The sequence below is a fragment of the Pundamilia nyererei genome, unplaced genomic scaffold (assembly GCF_000239375.1).
Source record: "Pundamilia nyererei isolate P.nyererei 1_Seehausen unplaced genomic scaffold, PunNye1.0 scaffold00011, whole genome shotgun sequence".
Taxonomy (NCBI): Eukaryota; Metazoa; Chordata; class Actinopteri; order Cichliformes; family Cichlidae; genus Pundamilia; species Pundamilia nyererei.
Genome location: NW_005187412.1, coordinates 2624370 through 2638173, shown reverse-complemented (window position 1 = coordinate 2638173; position 13804 = coordinate 2624370). Strand labels below are relative to the sequence as shown.

Genomic DNA, 13804 nt, shown 5'->3' with positions numbered 1-13804 from the left:
CAAGGAATTGAAACAGTGGGAACCGGTTCTCAACAAGAACCGGGTTTCGATACCCATCCCTACCCGTGTCTATCTTACCTTATCACATTTGATACTCTTTCCTATTTCATTTATATTTTGGCCCCTGCATTCACCTGCATCCCTCCTTACTTTCCAGCACAAGCTGAAGTCATCACAGAAGGACAAAGTTCGGCAGTTTATGTCCTTCACGCAGGCAGGCGAAAGGACAGCTGTGTACTGCCTGGCACAGAATGACTGGAAACTAGAAGTCGCCACAGACAACTACTTCCAGAACCCAGACCTCTACTACAAAGAATCCATGAAAACCTCAGTGGACCGCAAGAAGCTGGAGCAGCTCTACAACAGATACAAAGGCAGGTGTCAGGGATTGAAATCGGAGCGATCCGCTCATCCCGTCGCGCTCATTATTTTCGGCTTTTGTTGTAGATCCCCAGGATGAGAACAAGATAGGCATCGACGGGATCCAGCAATTCTGCGATGACCTGATTCTAGATCCGGCGAGCATGAGCATACTGGTGGTGGCGTGGAAGTTCAGAGCAGCCACGCAGTGCGAGTTCAGCAGGAAGGAGTTCCTGGATGGCATGGCTGAGCTAGGGTGAGCAGTAACTGGCTTTGAAATCTGTTTTGTGATTAACTGTACTGCATTTCTGACATATGAGTGTATGTACTGTGCCGTTTGTCTCTGTAAGACGAGTCATACGAGTATTTAAGGTTTCATATTTCAGACTTTACATCATCATCATGTCCTACAGGTGCGACAGCCCTGAAAAGCTTAAGGCCATTCTTCCCAGACTAGAGCAGGAGCTGAAAGACTCAGGAAAGTTCAAAGACTTCTACCAGTTTACCTTCAGTTTTGCCAAGAACCCAGGCCAGAAGGGGTTAGGTAAGAATGACAGTGTGTAGGGAAAACACTGTTTTTAATCAAAAACATGACGCATCCACCCTTAAACAGATTTTCTGCTTTCTAGACCTGGAGATGGCCGTGGCTTACTGGAATCTAGTTCTCACAGGTCGGTTCAAGTTCCTGGATCTGTGGAACCGCTTCCTGCTGGTGAGTGTGGGATGTTCTGTTGTCTCCCCGTTCTTTTCATTTTTGGATCAGTGGGACATTTGGGTATCTGACATGCATGAATCGATTTCCCTGGCATTTCAAGCATGCTTTGTCCATCTTGTTGACCTATATAAAAGAAATAATCCAATCCCCCACATTGATTTTTGACAGTTCAGAGTTATGTCACCTTTAATTGAGGCTGTTTGTTTGTTGCCTTTGTAATTTAAAAAATAAATAAATAAATTTTTTTATGATCACAATGAAACTCCAAACGTTTCCTCTTGCTGTGCTGCATTCAGGAGCATCACAAACGATCGATTCCCAGGGACACATGGAACCTCCTCCTGGACTTTGGCAATATGATTGCAGACGACATGTCAAACTATGATGAGGAAGGTGAGCTAACGAGTCTGGATGAAGATGATCGGTGAACACATTGAAAGCTCATCAGTTGTAACATTAAATACGAATAATTCAGGGTGTTGTCTCTTTGTCTGCCCCTACGCCAGCGCACAAGTGACTTGAAGTACTGTGCAAATGCTTTGAGCCACCAATAATTGCTTTCTTTTGCTTTAAATGAGCCAGATTTTCTAGTAGTTCACATTTCTTAAGCTAAATCTATGATAAAGGCCAACAATAAGTCAGTTTGACAGGTATAAAATTGTATTTTTTCAGCAGCTAAACAGCTCTTAGCAAGAACTGGGTATATCTCAATAGCGTGTGTTGTGAATCTAAAAAAAAAATGAAGGAAAGTCGACAAGTGGCGGGCAAAAGAATTGGCAGGCCGTTAAAAACTATCTACAGCAGAGTCACTTCCTTTAAGGCCACCCTTTTATCTAACTTTCTTATCTCTGATGTCTTGAATCGTGATTTCACTACTTAAATCTTGTTTATTTATATTCCCTCTAACATATTCCCCTTCTGCTCACTCTCCTCAGGGGCCTGGCCCGTCCTGATCGACGACTTTGTGGAATTTGCTCGGCCGATTGTGATGGGGACCAAACGCAACGTGACATAATGTTTGTCCCGGCTTCATGCAGCGGATTGAGTTTCGCATTTCTTCCTGTTTTCTTTTCCTGAATGAGGTTTTTGATACAAACGAGCCAAAAATGAGACTACTTCTAATTAAGCCTGACTGCAGCTTTTTCCATTAGGATTGTTCTTCCAACTGCATACGATGCCTCTGAAAGGGAGAGACCCGAACTTTTAAAATGGAAAGCAGGACGGGAATCAGCCAGAAAGAGAACTTTTTTTCTTTTTTTAGTTGTTGTTTGCTGACACAAACAGCAATGTGAAGAGGATGTAAATGCTCAAACTTCTCACCGACAGGTGTAAAACCACACCTGTGGACTCACTAACCAGCAGCCTCGGTACAGTGACAGCCAGAGAGTCGGTTGGAAGTTAAACTCTGCATGTTTTGTGAGCTAGTGTGGAGTGGTGCCATGATGTGTGTGTGTGTGAGTGGGGGTGGTGCTATTAAGGTTATTTTCACGGATGTTGCGAATGTGTTGCTCTCCAAGTTACAGTGAGAGCAGACAGAGGAAGTGAGCTTGAGTGTGTTTGTGTGTGTGTGTCTGTGCATATTGCCTTATTTACAATACCATCCCACATATCTTTGGTTTTGTTGATATGTAAAAAGCTGGAATAATTCACCTTAAACTCCACATCTTGTGTTCAGAGATCTAGGTAGAGAAGCACGTTTGTTGAGCACCAGCAGAATCACAAAGGCTTTATCGATCTGTTACAGTGGTGTCACTTTCATTTCATCACACAAACCCCACTGAACGTCTGTCTCTGTCACTAACTGCAGGCTTTCTGTGCTGCTCCTGATAGCTCTACCTCCTGCAGAGGCTCAGAGAGGGACGTCTGTGTTCTGAATTAGGAATTACCAAAAAAAAAAAGCATCGTAAAAGGAAATGAAGTTGATGAGATAAACATGTTACTGCTGTTTGGGGCATTCTCAAGTGAGCTGAGGAGCTCACAGGTGATGGCAGAGAGAAGTGCAGCAGTCAGTTAATGTGCTCGTATTCAGACTGACGAGGCCGGTAGATTTTTGTTGTGACTTCTGTGGCTCGCTCAGGCCTGAAGCTCTTCTAAAGGAGCTTTAGAAGAGCAAAAACAGGTCGTGGCACTTTTTTTTGTTGTGATTGGTGCAAAAGCAGCATTTGGGATGCTGCAGCATTACACTTGTTGGTTTTATGTCTTGACTTTAGCAGCGATTAAAAGTACGAACACAGAGAGAAGCTGAGGGGCGCCCTGACTCTTTCCTGTCATCCCGGCGAGGATGACTTGTCACCTCTACAAACTGCACTGAAGTACACTTTTTCTGTTGTAGGATTATACGTTTTTATTTAATCAGACGGCACTGTGTGGAGCATCGGAGTTATTCGCGTTTCGTGGCAGTAGGTTTCTCTCACGTGCTAACGTTTTTATAATGAAGTTGTGCATCGCAGAAAGGAGTATTTTAACTGATTGTTTACATGGCTGAAGGTTGCTTTTTATAGATTTGGTTGAATTTATTACATAGGACAACATGAACACTGCTCAGGCTGCCATCTAGTGGTGGCAGTGGGCTATAGCATTTCTCACTTTTCTGTAGTTTAATGAAGACTTGAGCCTTTTAACACTTAAGAGATCAGTGCAGCAATGCTTATTATTATTATTATTATTATTATTATCATTATTAATAGGATTAACTGTTTCTCTTTAAGTGTACCTAAAACACTCTACATCCCAGAGTATGGCAGAAGGTACCAGAGCTCAGGTCCCCGTCACCCTCTCCTCAGTCAGGGTGAGCTGTGCGGCTTCCTGTATTTGTCAGTTCTGGTTCTGTCATGTGTTGTCACTTCAGTTAAACCATGTGCTGAAATAAAGATAGTAATTCTCTTGCATCTGCAGCTACTTACAGGGGGAAATAACTTGACAACCTGGTTGGAAATGCTCATATTTATGTAAACACAGTCACTCATAAACTGCGGTGGTATGTGTGTGAATGTATCATTTTCTTTCTTTCTTTTTTTTAAGTTCAAGGTAAATCGGGACTGGATTGTGGGTTCACTTCCAGGCTGATTATTGCGTCACAGTGTTTGCCGTTGTAATTAAGTTAGACATGTTGCTTTAATAACAAAGTTTCCGTCCTGTCAGCATCGCCACCGTCAGCCAGGGTGGCTGTTATCTAACACCTGTGGTTCAGGAGTGACAAAACAACTTCCAGTATTTAGTGTTCTGTTACATTCAGTGCATTTTTAGTTGTCGAATGTGCGATCGGCTGTTTCTAGTCGCACGTGGTCATGGTCTTTAAGACAGTGTTATTTTTGCTGGCAAGAAAACAGGTATTTACAGAGTAATGTTTCTGCTGCAAAAGCATACCGAACATTGTTTTCTTGATAAACGTTGTCAATAAAGCATGTTGTTTTTAACAATCTTGTAAAAGGTGGGTTTTTTTCACAACTATTTGTAGTTTCTGATTTTAGTTTAGTTTTAATTAACTACAGTTGCCTTGATCCAGTGACCTTTGTATATTTACCCCTCAGAGTTTTCAAACAGCTAGATGGTGATGGGCAAAATGCTTGAGAAGTATGAACATTGAAGTTTTATTGAAAAAGGGAAAATTATGTCATTGGTAATGTGCTGGAGAGGAGTCGGAGTGCCCTCTGCTGGACAAACTATCCGATGACCCCACTGTGAAATGATCCCATGCCTCTTTGTTTTACTTTTTTTTTTTTTTAAGTTCTTTCAGCTCATATTGAACAACACATACCAATTTATAATAATAATAATAATAATAATGATACATTTGTGTTATATAAAAGTTGTTTATGTCCAGTTGCACTTAACACAAACCCAGCACAGTGATTTCAGAGATGTTTTAAAAAAAAATCAGCAGGAAATGGGAGGGGAGAAAACATCCTCCTGCTGAGGACGAGTTGCCCATCATGTTTGAGTGTATGTAAAATGGCTACTTGTTAACAGTTGCCTCTTATCAACTTGCATTCCTGCTGTATATCATCATGGTCATTGTTCTTCTGGTGATGCTCTGTCTAGTGTTACTCTGAGTATAATAATAAGGGCAGCTGATGAATGTAAATAAGGGTTGGGTGTGGCACATTTGTGTAATTTGCAGTCAACCAAGTAGGGATTAAAGAAACTGAGAACAGGTCTCTACCAGTGCACATAACTGAAGCATAGATCAGCTGCTGATGTCAGAGGAGGTGATGAATAAAGATGCTTAAAACACTGAAGGAGGGATTAAAGTGTTGAGCTCTTGAGCTTATATGGTATCAGGGGGTCACTGATGCTCCCCTCTTACTCCTCTCTCATGGGACAGGAGGATTCTCAACAAGGTCCAGCACCAGCTGACAAGCTTGCACTCGAGCCCACAGCACATTAGCATCCTCTCCAGTGTGTCCGGCCCCTGTTACCATTCCACACCAAGCCACCCAGCTTTTCGGCTTTGGTACCGGGGGGATTGCCTTTTTAGGAGACACCTGATCACTCACCACCGCCCAGCTCAATGAAGCTGAGGCTGATAACACGATGCTTTCGTGTTTGCCCGCCCTTAAGAGTTTGTCTGCTAGAAACTAATGAGAAACTACAAGAGAGCTGCGAGGATGGGGAAGGCAGTAGAGCTCTGATGTGTCACGAACAAAGGAAAATGGGAGTTTTGACAAAAACCTCGAGAGCTGGAGAAGCTTTTTGAACTTCTTTAGGATGTTTTGGGGGAAGAAAGTTTGATCTGTTTCTTGTTTTTTGAGGTAGTAAAGTACACCTAAAAGGACCCAGATCAAAAAGCAGCATGGAGAAATTCAAGGCAGCCATGGTTTTAAGTGCTGCAGGAGATGCCTTGGGCTACAGAAAGGGCCGTTGGGAAAGGTGCACCTCGGGAAAGATAATCCAAGAGGAACTGGCCTCTCTGGGGGGACTGGCGGCCCTAAAACTGGATCCTGATAACTGGCCCCTAAGTGATGCTGCGCTGATGCACATGACCACAGCAGAAGCACTTGTAACAGGTACGTTTGGGATTAATGACAATTAGGATTTATGATTGTGATTCTGATCAAGATAAAAACACATATTTTACACCCAACTTCACAGAAAACCAATAATGGTCCGTCTTTTTGTGTTCACGGACGCAACCCTGATTTGATGCAAAAATAGACACGTAGCATCTGGCCTGTTCAGACTGGCTCTAATCTCTCTGTGCTCAGAGGGACCAGAATAGCTGCTTCTATACGGGCAAAGGAAGCTGCTAATCACGTTTTGGCAAATCAAAACTGAATGACAAAACCTCACATACCCTGATCCATCTCTGCCACAGGGGGATCAAAGACAAAAGTCTTAACGGGAACCTTACTATGCAGGCCCTCACCCAAATGCCCTCTTGAGCTCCCGCAACGTGGCTCGAAGTTTCCAGGACAGAAGAGTCCAAAATAGACTACTTTGGAAAAGCCTGTCCTCTGCTCCGCTGTTGGGAACAATAGCAGGCCTGACTCCTCCGTAATCTGCTGGTATCATGTGTGCCTGCAGATGCGGCTCAAAGCCAGTGACAGTGGTCCTGAGAAAGAATGGTGATGACATATTTTGAGATTAGCAAGCTCTATTTAGCAACAATCCAACATGCCTGCACATATGCACTTATGCACACATACACACAGCAGCCAGATAAGAGCACATGGAGTGTAATGTATGCTGCGCTTCTCAGTGTTTGCCCTGTCACTGGACTTACTGGGACAAAGTAAAAGCAAATGTTACAGCAATTATTACTCATTAAAGTAATTACATTACACAGTCTTCTTTAAAGCAGTGAGTAAAAATTAAATCTGAAAGAAAATAGTTCATATTTTCCCAGCACCTTCTTTCCACACATGCATTGGAGTGGACAGACTTCTTTATGAGTGAAGGTCTGAGTCCTTCATCACAAGTTATGAATCACTGACTAAAAGGTGGTTCTTCTCTGTCCACACGGACACTCTCTAATCCACACACTCACACATGTACAGTCCACAGATTCTAGCACACTGTCTGCGGGCTCTGCTTGTGGCTCCCAGTTGACCTCATAGTGTGTGGAAGTGACTCCATGCACGCCGCTGCTAATCAGCAGTGTGGCAGGCTGAGGCTAAATTTAGCTCATCAAAGCACCACTCAGCTCGTCTTCCACGCCAGGCATGAATGACTTTGACTCGGGGGTTTGTGTGTGTGTGTGTGTGTGTTTCCAGATTACTGGTGTCTGGAGGACCTGTACAGAGAGCTGGTGCGTCTCTACGTTGAAGCCGTGGTGTCTCTCCAGGGCCGAGTCCCTGATCCCGCCACAGTGGAGAACTGTGCTCATCTCAAACCTTACAACTTTCTGCTTGCCTGGCACACACCTTTCAATGAAAAAGGTCACTGGAGATTTTAAATATATATATATGTAAATTGTATTTTAGAGTTCATGATCACATACGGTTCACATGCAGTCATCATGGATTTGTAATAATTTCTTGTTCTAATGTTCCAGGTTGGAATGACTGTAAGTTTGAATTTATTTTCTGTAATTCACACAGGGTCAAAAGTATACATACAGGCTCACTTATGTCTTTAAACTTGACAAGGTCTATTAACTTCTTGCTAGTGATCATGGTTGACTGTAACAGGTAGTTTCTCTTTGTGAGAATAAAAAGGATTTATTTGACAGGACTCACTGGATTGACCAATACTCAAAACAATGGGGAACTCCAAGGAACTCAGTGAAGATATTAAAGGGGGGAACTGAAGATTTATACAAGCTGAAAAGGTCTCTTGGAGATATTTCTAAAACAAACTGCAGAATCTAGGATCATCAGTTCAAGCAACTGTATGTAAATACAAGGAACCACCAAGGCTCGAGCCTAGCAGATACAGAAAACTGCTGGAACACCAGCTTCGTCATCCACAGCGAAGCCAGTTTTACATCGCCTGTGATCGAAAGGGTGCAGACCAAGAAAGAAGTGCCTTCTCCAAAACCAACACCTTTAAGCTGGACTAAAATATGCAGCTGTCCACATAGACAAGCTAAATCTCTTCTGGAGAAAAGTTTTATTTGACCACAATGACAAGGACAAATGTAAGAACACTGTACCAACTGTCAGGCATGGTGGTGGTAGCATCATGCTCTGGAGCTGTTCCTCCCAGGAATAATAGTACATTGCACAAAGTGGATGAACGAAGGAGAACTACCTCCAAATTCTTCAACTTCACCTAAAATCAACATCTTGCACAGTTAAATGAATTCTGCCAATAAGAGTGGTCAAATATTCAGACACAAATATGCCAGAAGTTTGTTGACGGCTGCCAAAAACTTGTTGAGATGCAACTCGCTAAGGGACACTTAACAAAATATTAGTGGGGGTGTATTTATATATATTTGACCCTGTGTAGATTGAATTTATTTTGGTTTTTGTCCAAACTTGTGCACCCAGTTTTTTTTTAAAGTTAGTAAACATGCTGTACAATCATTTGACCTTGGACAAAGAACAGTTCAAAGAAATCCTTAAAAGCCTCAAAGTACCATGACATTCATACCCATGATGAGCTTATGTACGTAAACTTCTGACCACAGTGGTTGATACAGTACAGAAACGTGTATCTGGATACATGTCTCCATGTTCAGGGTCTGGGTTCGGTGCAGCTTCCAAGGCCATGTGTGTGGGCATGAGATACTGGCAACCAGAGAGATTAGATAGCTTGGTGGAGGTCAGCATTGAAGCTGGAAGAATGACTCACAACCACCCTACAGGTGACGATGTTAACAGCTTCTAATCCTAAGAAATCTGTCACAGGCAGATAATTAAGCTGCTGTTTGACTGCGTAGTATTTCTATTTTAGCAGCAAGAACACAAATTTATTATGGATGTAACTGGTGAGCCTGAGCTATCAGCAGACTGATCAGGCGAAGTGTCTTGTGATCTCATTTGTGGCTTCAGGCTTTCTAGGTTCCCTGACAACGGCACTATTTGCATCCTACGCCATCCAGGGAAAACCTCTTGTGACATGGGGTCGTGAGCTCTTGAAGGTCATCCCACGAGCTGCGGAGTACTGCAGGAAAACCATACGGCACATGGCAGGTTAGGCCGGGCCTGTCTGTGGTATGAAAGAAAAAGCATTTAATATGTGCACAAATGTCTGTGAAAGTTGATGTGTGAATGTGTATTCTAATGCAGAGTATCAGGAAAACTGGTTCTACTTTGAGGCCAAGTGGCAGTTTTACCTTGAAGAGCGAGAGATTGATAAGGAGGGACACAACAAAGCTTTGTTCCCTGATCGCTATGATGCTGAAGAAACAGACAAAGTAAGGCTTTTCTTTCAGAATTTCATGCCAATAGATGATAGTTCCTAACAGGCATGTTGCATGCCCGTTAACTCTGTTTTTCTGTCAGTACAGATGTACAAGCGTTGGAGTTCAGAGGGCCGCGCAGGCCGGAGAGGCCACGATGCCCCCATGATTGCCTATGACGCTCTTCTGGCCGCAGGAAGTGACTGGGCTGAGCTGTGCAAACGAGCCATGTTCCACGGAGGTGTGAGCTACAGCTCTGAGGTCCTTCACAGTGCTATGAAAGTGATATTTAGTGTAACTCATACTCTTTGTAACTTAATTATAGGTGAGAGTGAAGCCACGGGCCTGATTGCGGGATGTCTTTATGGCCTCCTGCACGGCCTGAGCCAGGTTCCCCCAGGTCTGCACCAGGATGTGGACAAAAGAGAACGCCTGGAGGAGCTGGGAGAGGCGCTGTTCAAGGCATCATCTGCAGAGAAATGCATAGACAAGTAATCCTGATATTCACTGGCCTGAACTCTGCTGGCTAGCAGCGACTCTGCACATCACTCTAGTAGTTTTAAGTTGTAGCCTGCTTCCTCCTTACTACTTTTGTCGTGCTATCCTTGGTTTTCCTTGGATCAGTATGTACAGATCTAGTTGCAGATCTGTCATGAATAACCTTTTATTATGGGTCACACTATCCAGCGTACAAAGCTGAGAGGAATGCTTTGTGTGGGATTGTCTGTTATCTGTCAGTCTAATATTCAGTTGATGGTAATGCAACACCTTAAGTGCCATGGAAAAGTATTTGACGCTTCCCCTGTGTGAAAAAGTATTTGGGCCCCTTGTTGAATCATAATTAACCACAGGCATGATTACTGGCAGACCTGTTAAAAAATGACTTAAATAGAACCTGTCTGAGAAAGTGAAGTAGGCTAAAAGATCTCAGAAAGCAACACTAAAGAAATAGCTGAGAGACTTCTATCAGTCTGGAAAGGGTTACAAAGCTTAAAGCTTTAGGATCCCAACGAAACAAGCTTTGAGCCATTATCGGCAAATGGAAAAAACTTGGAACAGTGGCGAACCTTCCCAGAAATGGCCGGCCTACCAAAATTACTCCAAGAGCGCATCAACGAGTCATCCAGGAGGTCACAAGGGAGCAAATATTCTTTTCACAGCACTCTAGTACCTCACATACTAACGACTAATGACATGCCTCAATTATACTGAAATGACAGAGCAGTGGGGGAAAAAAGGTTATTTTATAACCTGCTTTAACATGAACTATGTACTTTTTAGTCCAGATTAAATGTATTTTTAGCGCATGTGAGATGTGGTTGGGATGATTTTAACGTTTTTAAGTCATAGAATATTCATTTTGTGTTCTAATACCGTGATTATTATTGATGCTCTTGTCAGCAGCACATTGTCAAAGCACCTCTACACAGTTAATATTAAAATGACGTGACAATTAAAGTGTAGTTATATCACACGTAAAGTGCCCAGCTCTCTTTGTCGCCTTAATTTGATGCACAGCTTCATAATTCTATCAGACTTCCTTCTTGTTACACAAATCGCCCTCACAGTTTCCTGAACTAATTATCTAATTCATGCTGCTTTGCTACCAGCCTGGACATTTTGCTACGGGGTTAAAATGACTGCTGGAACTCCCATTTACAGCAAAAGTATTGTTTTTTTTGTTGTTGGTTTCTTTTGCTTGCTGGTGAAATAAAACATGAAATCAAAGACATGCAGTTCTAAAGCACTTATTCTGGCGATTACTCCCTTAAAGCTAACTCTAATGTCTCCCCTTCTCTGCTGTAACGACTGCGCTTAAACAATAGTGGTGGTTTTACATGTCCTCTATTCTCTGTAGACAAAACTCTCAGAAAACTGCTAACATCCCGGATGCCAGTATGTTGAAGAAGTTGATTAGAGATCCAAAATGCCGTCCGGTGCTCCGTGGGATTCTCGAGAGTCTCCTGCAATACCTGACACAGGATCTGCCCAAGTGGATCACCAGAAATAGAAACTCGGAAAAGCCAGATGTAGATAATATATCACAAAGAAACGCAAGAAACAAACATCGTTCTGAACCAGGAAATGAGTCTTCAGTGAAAATGACTCAAATTCAGAGAAACTGTGAAATTGTTCACCTGCCTGAACCGGAAAAAATAACCAGAGGGAAAACTGCTGAGACAAGTTCAAACCTCTCGGAAAAGCGCTGGGTGGAGACGCAAAGAAACAAAGGAAATCATACAGCAGGAGACTTAATACCCCGACGCCTTACCACATTCCAGCTGCTCCAGTCCAAATTCATAAGATCCACACCCAAACCTCCCATCACCCATCAGAGGGAGGTGGGAACTCTCCCCTGCAGTAGAGGATTGCTGGGTAACATGAGCCGAGACAGCGAGGATGGCATGCAGAAGAGGGAACGAGCCAAAAGACAACGGAAGAAAGAAGGCGGCGTGAAGGATATGGTGGCCAAGTTTGCCATGGCTGAGCAAAAAGAGCAGAAAGTGCTGAATAAACAGCCGGTCAAACCAAGATTCATTGGAAGAGGGATCCTCTTATCTTCCATTATGGAGAAGTTCGAGACCATGGCCACTGTGTGTCAGGGAAGTGATTTAAAGATTTCTCATGAAAGGAGTTCTCAAGGAGTCAAAGTGGCAGTTAATGTAAAAGACAAGGTAGCTTCTCTTGAAAGAGAACAGGAGGGCGTCCAAAGTGTCCACAAACCAAACACAGGGAATCAAATTCTTCTCGGGCCGGAGCCGAAAGAAGATGAAATTAGAAATGTGCAGGATGACAGGAAAGATCGGGTACACTCACACTCGGGTGACAGAAAAGATTTGACGGCAGAGCAAATGGGAGAGAAGAGCTTAGATGATGAGGTTTGCTGCTCATTAAAACATGTGAAGGCTCAAGCTTATGATTTCAGCGTCCAACAGGAAGAATGTGATGATGAAGAACATTGTAGCAACAACAGACTAAAATATGCACATGTAGAGCTGCTCTGTTCAGCTTCTGTGACAGAGTGGTCGTTCCCAGAACCTTACAGGCTCTTGCCTCAGGTAGAGTTTCCACTCAAGTGGCATGTGGTGACAATCAGGACCTGCTCTCCTGTGTGGTCCATGTGTGTAGATTCCTCTTTCGAGCAGTTAAAGCAGGAAATCAGTCCAAATAGTTCAGAATGCCCAAAACAGGACAAGACAGCGAGGATAACAACAGCTAGTCCTGGTGGAGATGTGCAACAGTCTCTCAGTGAATCAGCTGCAGGTGAATCCTCCACTGCTATAACCAAAGGCAATGCAAAACCCAGTATGAAGGAATTTTCTACACACGCACACATCGACACCAATCACAACATAGAAGCAAATCCCCGAAGACCTATGGCAGTTCAAAGCAGGTTGCCCAGGTATGTCATCCCACGTGTTTACAGTTTTGGTTATCAACAAGGTCCCGATCAGAATAATCCCTCCTCTCAATTAGCTCTGCCCCCACAAATCATAAATCCTATCGATCCACTTCCACCAACGCAATCTGATACGTCTTTGGCTGCTCTTAGCACTGCGCTAAAGACGCTGGAGAACTTTCAAGACACTAACCCAAGCCTGCGTAATGGCATCAGCCTCCATACACACAGAAGAGGAACAGCAGCAGAGGGTGAATCACAAGAAAGAGACGGGGAGGTCGAAGAGGAAACAAAAGCAGCAAAACCAGTGGACAGTAAAGGCACAAGTACGATGCAGAGCGTTCGACTTTTAGAAGATGCTGCCAGTAAGGAAACGTTTGAAGACAGTCAGGTCTCTGCTGTAACTTTACCTCAACACAAGAGAGAGGATGCAGAGCAGAGACCGAAGTACACGACAATCAACTACGGGGATCCATCAGTCAAGCAAACATATAAACCCAAAGTTATACGATTTACTGACACCTTCACTTTCTAGACTGATAAATTCATGTTTTCAGTTTGCCCTGACAATACTGACTTACAGATGAACCAACAGGCAACTAGTATTATTCAATTAATATTATAAACAGCAAATTAGCTGCAATCCACAGGCTCATACAAACTAGGAAAAAGTCAAAGTCTAGTGCCGTTGGGTATCTTCTGTCATATTTATGGTATATTACAACATACAATATCCCTCCTAAGAATACTAACATTTTTACTGATAGACCAAATGTGTGTCATGGTTGAGTTGTTGCCATTTAACTCTGTGCGCAGACAAACAACACTGATGTTACACTCATTTGTCTTTAAACTGCTTTTCTTTCTGAAGCTGTGGTCTGACTGAATTTACTGTAAATGTGCTCAATGAAATGTTCAGGAACTGTACAGTACACACTGCTGTTTAAGTTTAACTGTATTCTATCTACATATTTTACATGCAATACCCCTTTAATGCAATATCCCTTCTATTTGTCCATGAATAAAATGAAACAACACAGTA

The 13804-nt window shown here is 43.0% G+C and overlaps 2 protein-coding genes across 3 annotated transcripts in view; both read left to right on the top strand.

The window, feature by feature from the left end:
• The window catches only part of dcun1d2b (DCN1, defective in cullin neddylation 1, domain containing 2b), a 7189-nt gene extending 2698 nt beyond the window's left edge, over positions 1-4491 (top strand). For both annotated transcript variants that reach the window (XM_005724191.1, XM_005724190.1), the window contains exons 2-7: positions 158-374; positions 448-616; positions 774-904; positions 990-1072; positions 1372-1468; positions 2011-4491. In XM_005724191.1, the coding sequence (XP_005724248.1) occupies positions 200-374; positions 448-616; positions 774-904; positions 990-1072; positions 1372-1468; positions 2011-2090 (735 nt within the window). In that variant the 5' untranslated portion in view covers positions 158-199 and the 3' untranslated portion in view covers positions 2091-4491. The remainder of the gene's footprint in view (positions 1-157; positions 375-447; positions 617-773; positions 905-989; positions 1073-1371; positions 1469-2010) is intronic.
• A 914-nt stretch (positions 4492-5405) lies between these two features.
• On the top strand, positions 5406-13804 carry adprhl1 (ADP-ribosylhydrolase like 1). Its single transcript, XM_005724186.1, has 8 exons — positions 5406-6081; positions 7288-7452; positions 8700-8825; positions 9013-9153; positions 9250-9377; positions 9471-9603; positions 9688-9853; positions 11221-13804. The coding sequence occupies exons 1-8, from the start codon at positions 5868-5870 to the stop codon at positions 13295-13297; spliced, it is 3150 nt and encodes a 1049-aa protein (XP_005724243.1). The 5' UTR covers positions 5406-5867; the 3' UTR covers positions 13298-13804.

Bases quoted from the DNA above. Each gene is read 5' to 3' on its own strand.
- adprhl1 (XM_005724186.1), top strand. From the start codon at position 5,868: ATGGAGAAATTCAAGGCAGCCATGGTTTTAAGTGCTGCAGGAGATGCC. The intron at 6,082-7,287 runs GTACGTTTGGGA...GTGTGTTTCCAG, and splicing joins AGCAGAAGCACTTGTAACAG to ATTACTGGTGTCTGGAGGAC. The intron at 9,154-9,249 runs GTTAGGCCGGGC...ATTCTAATGCAG, and splicing joins AACCATACGGCACATGGCAG to AGTATCAGGAAAACTGGTTC.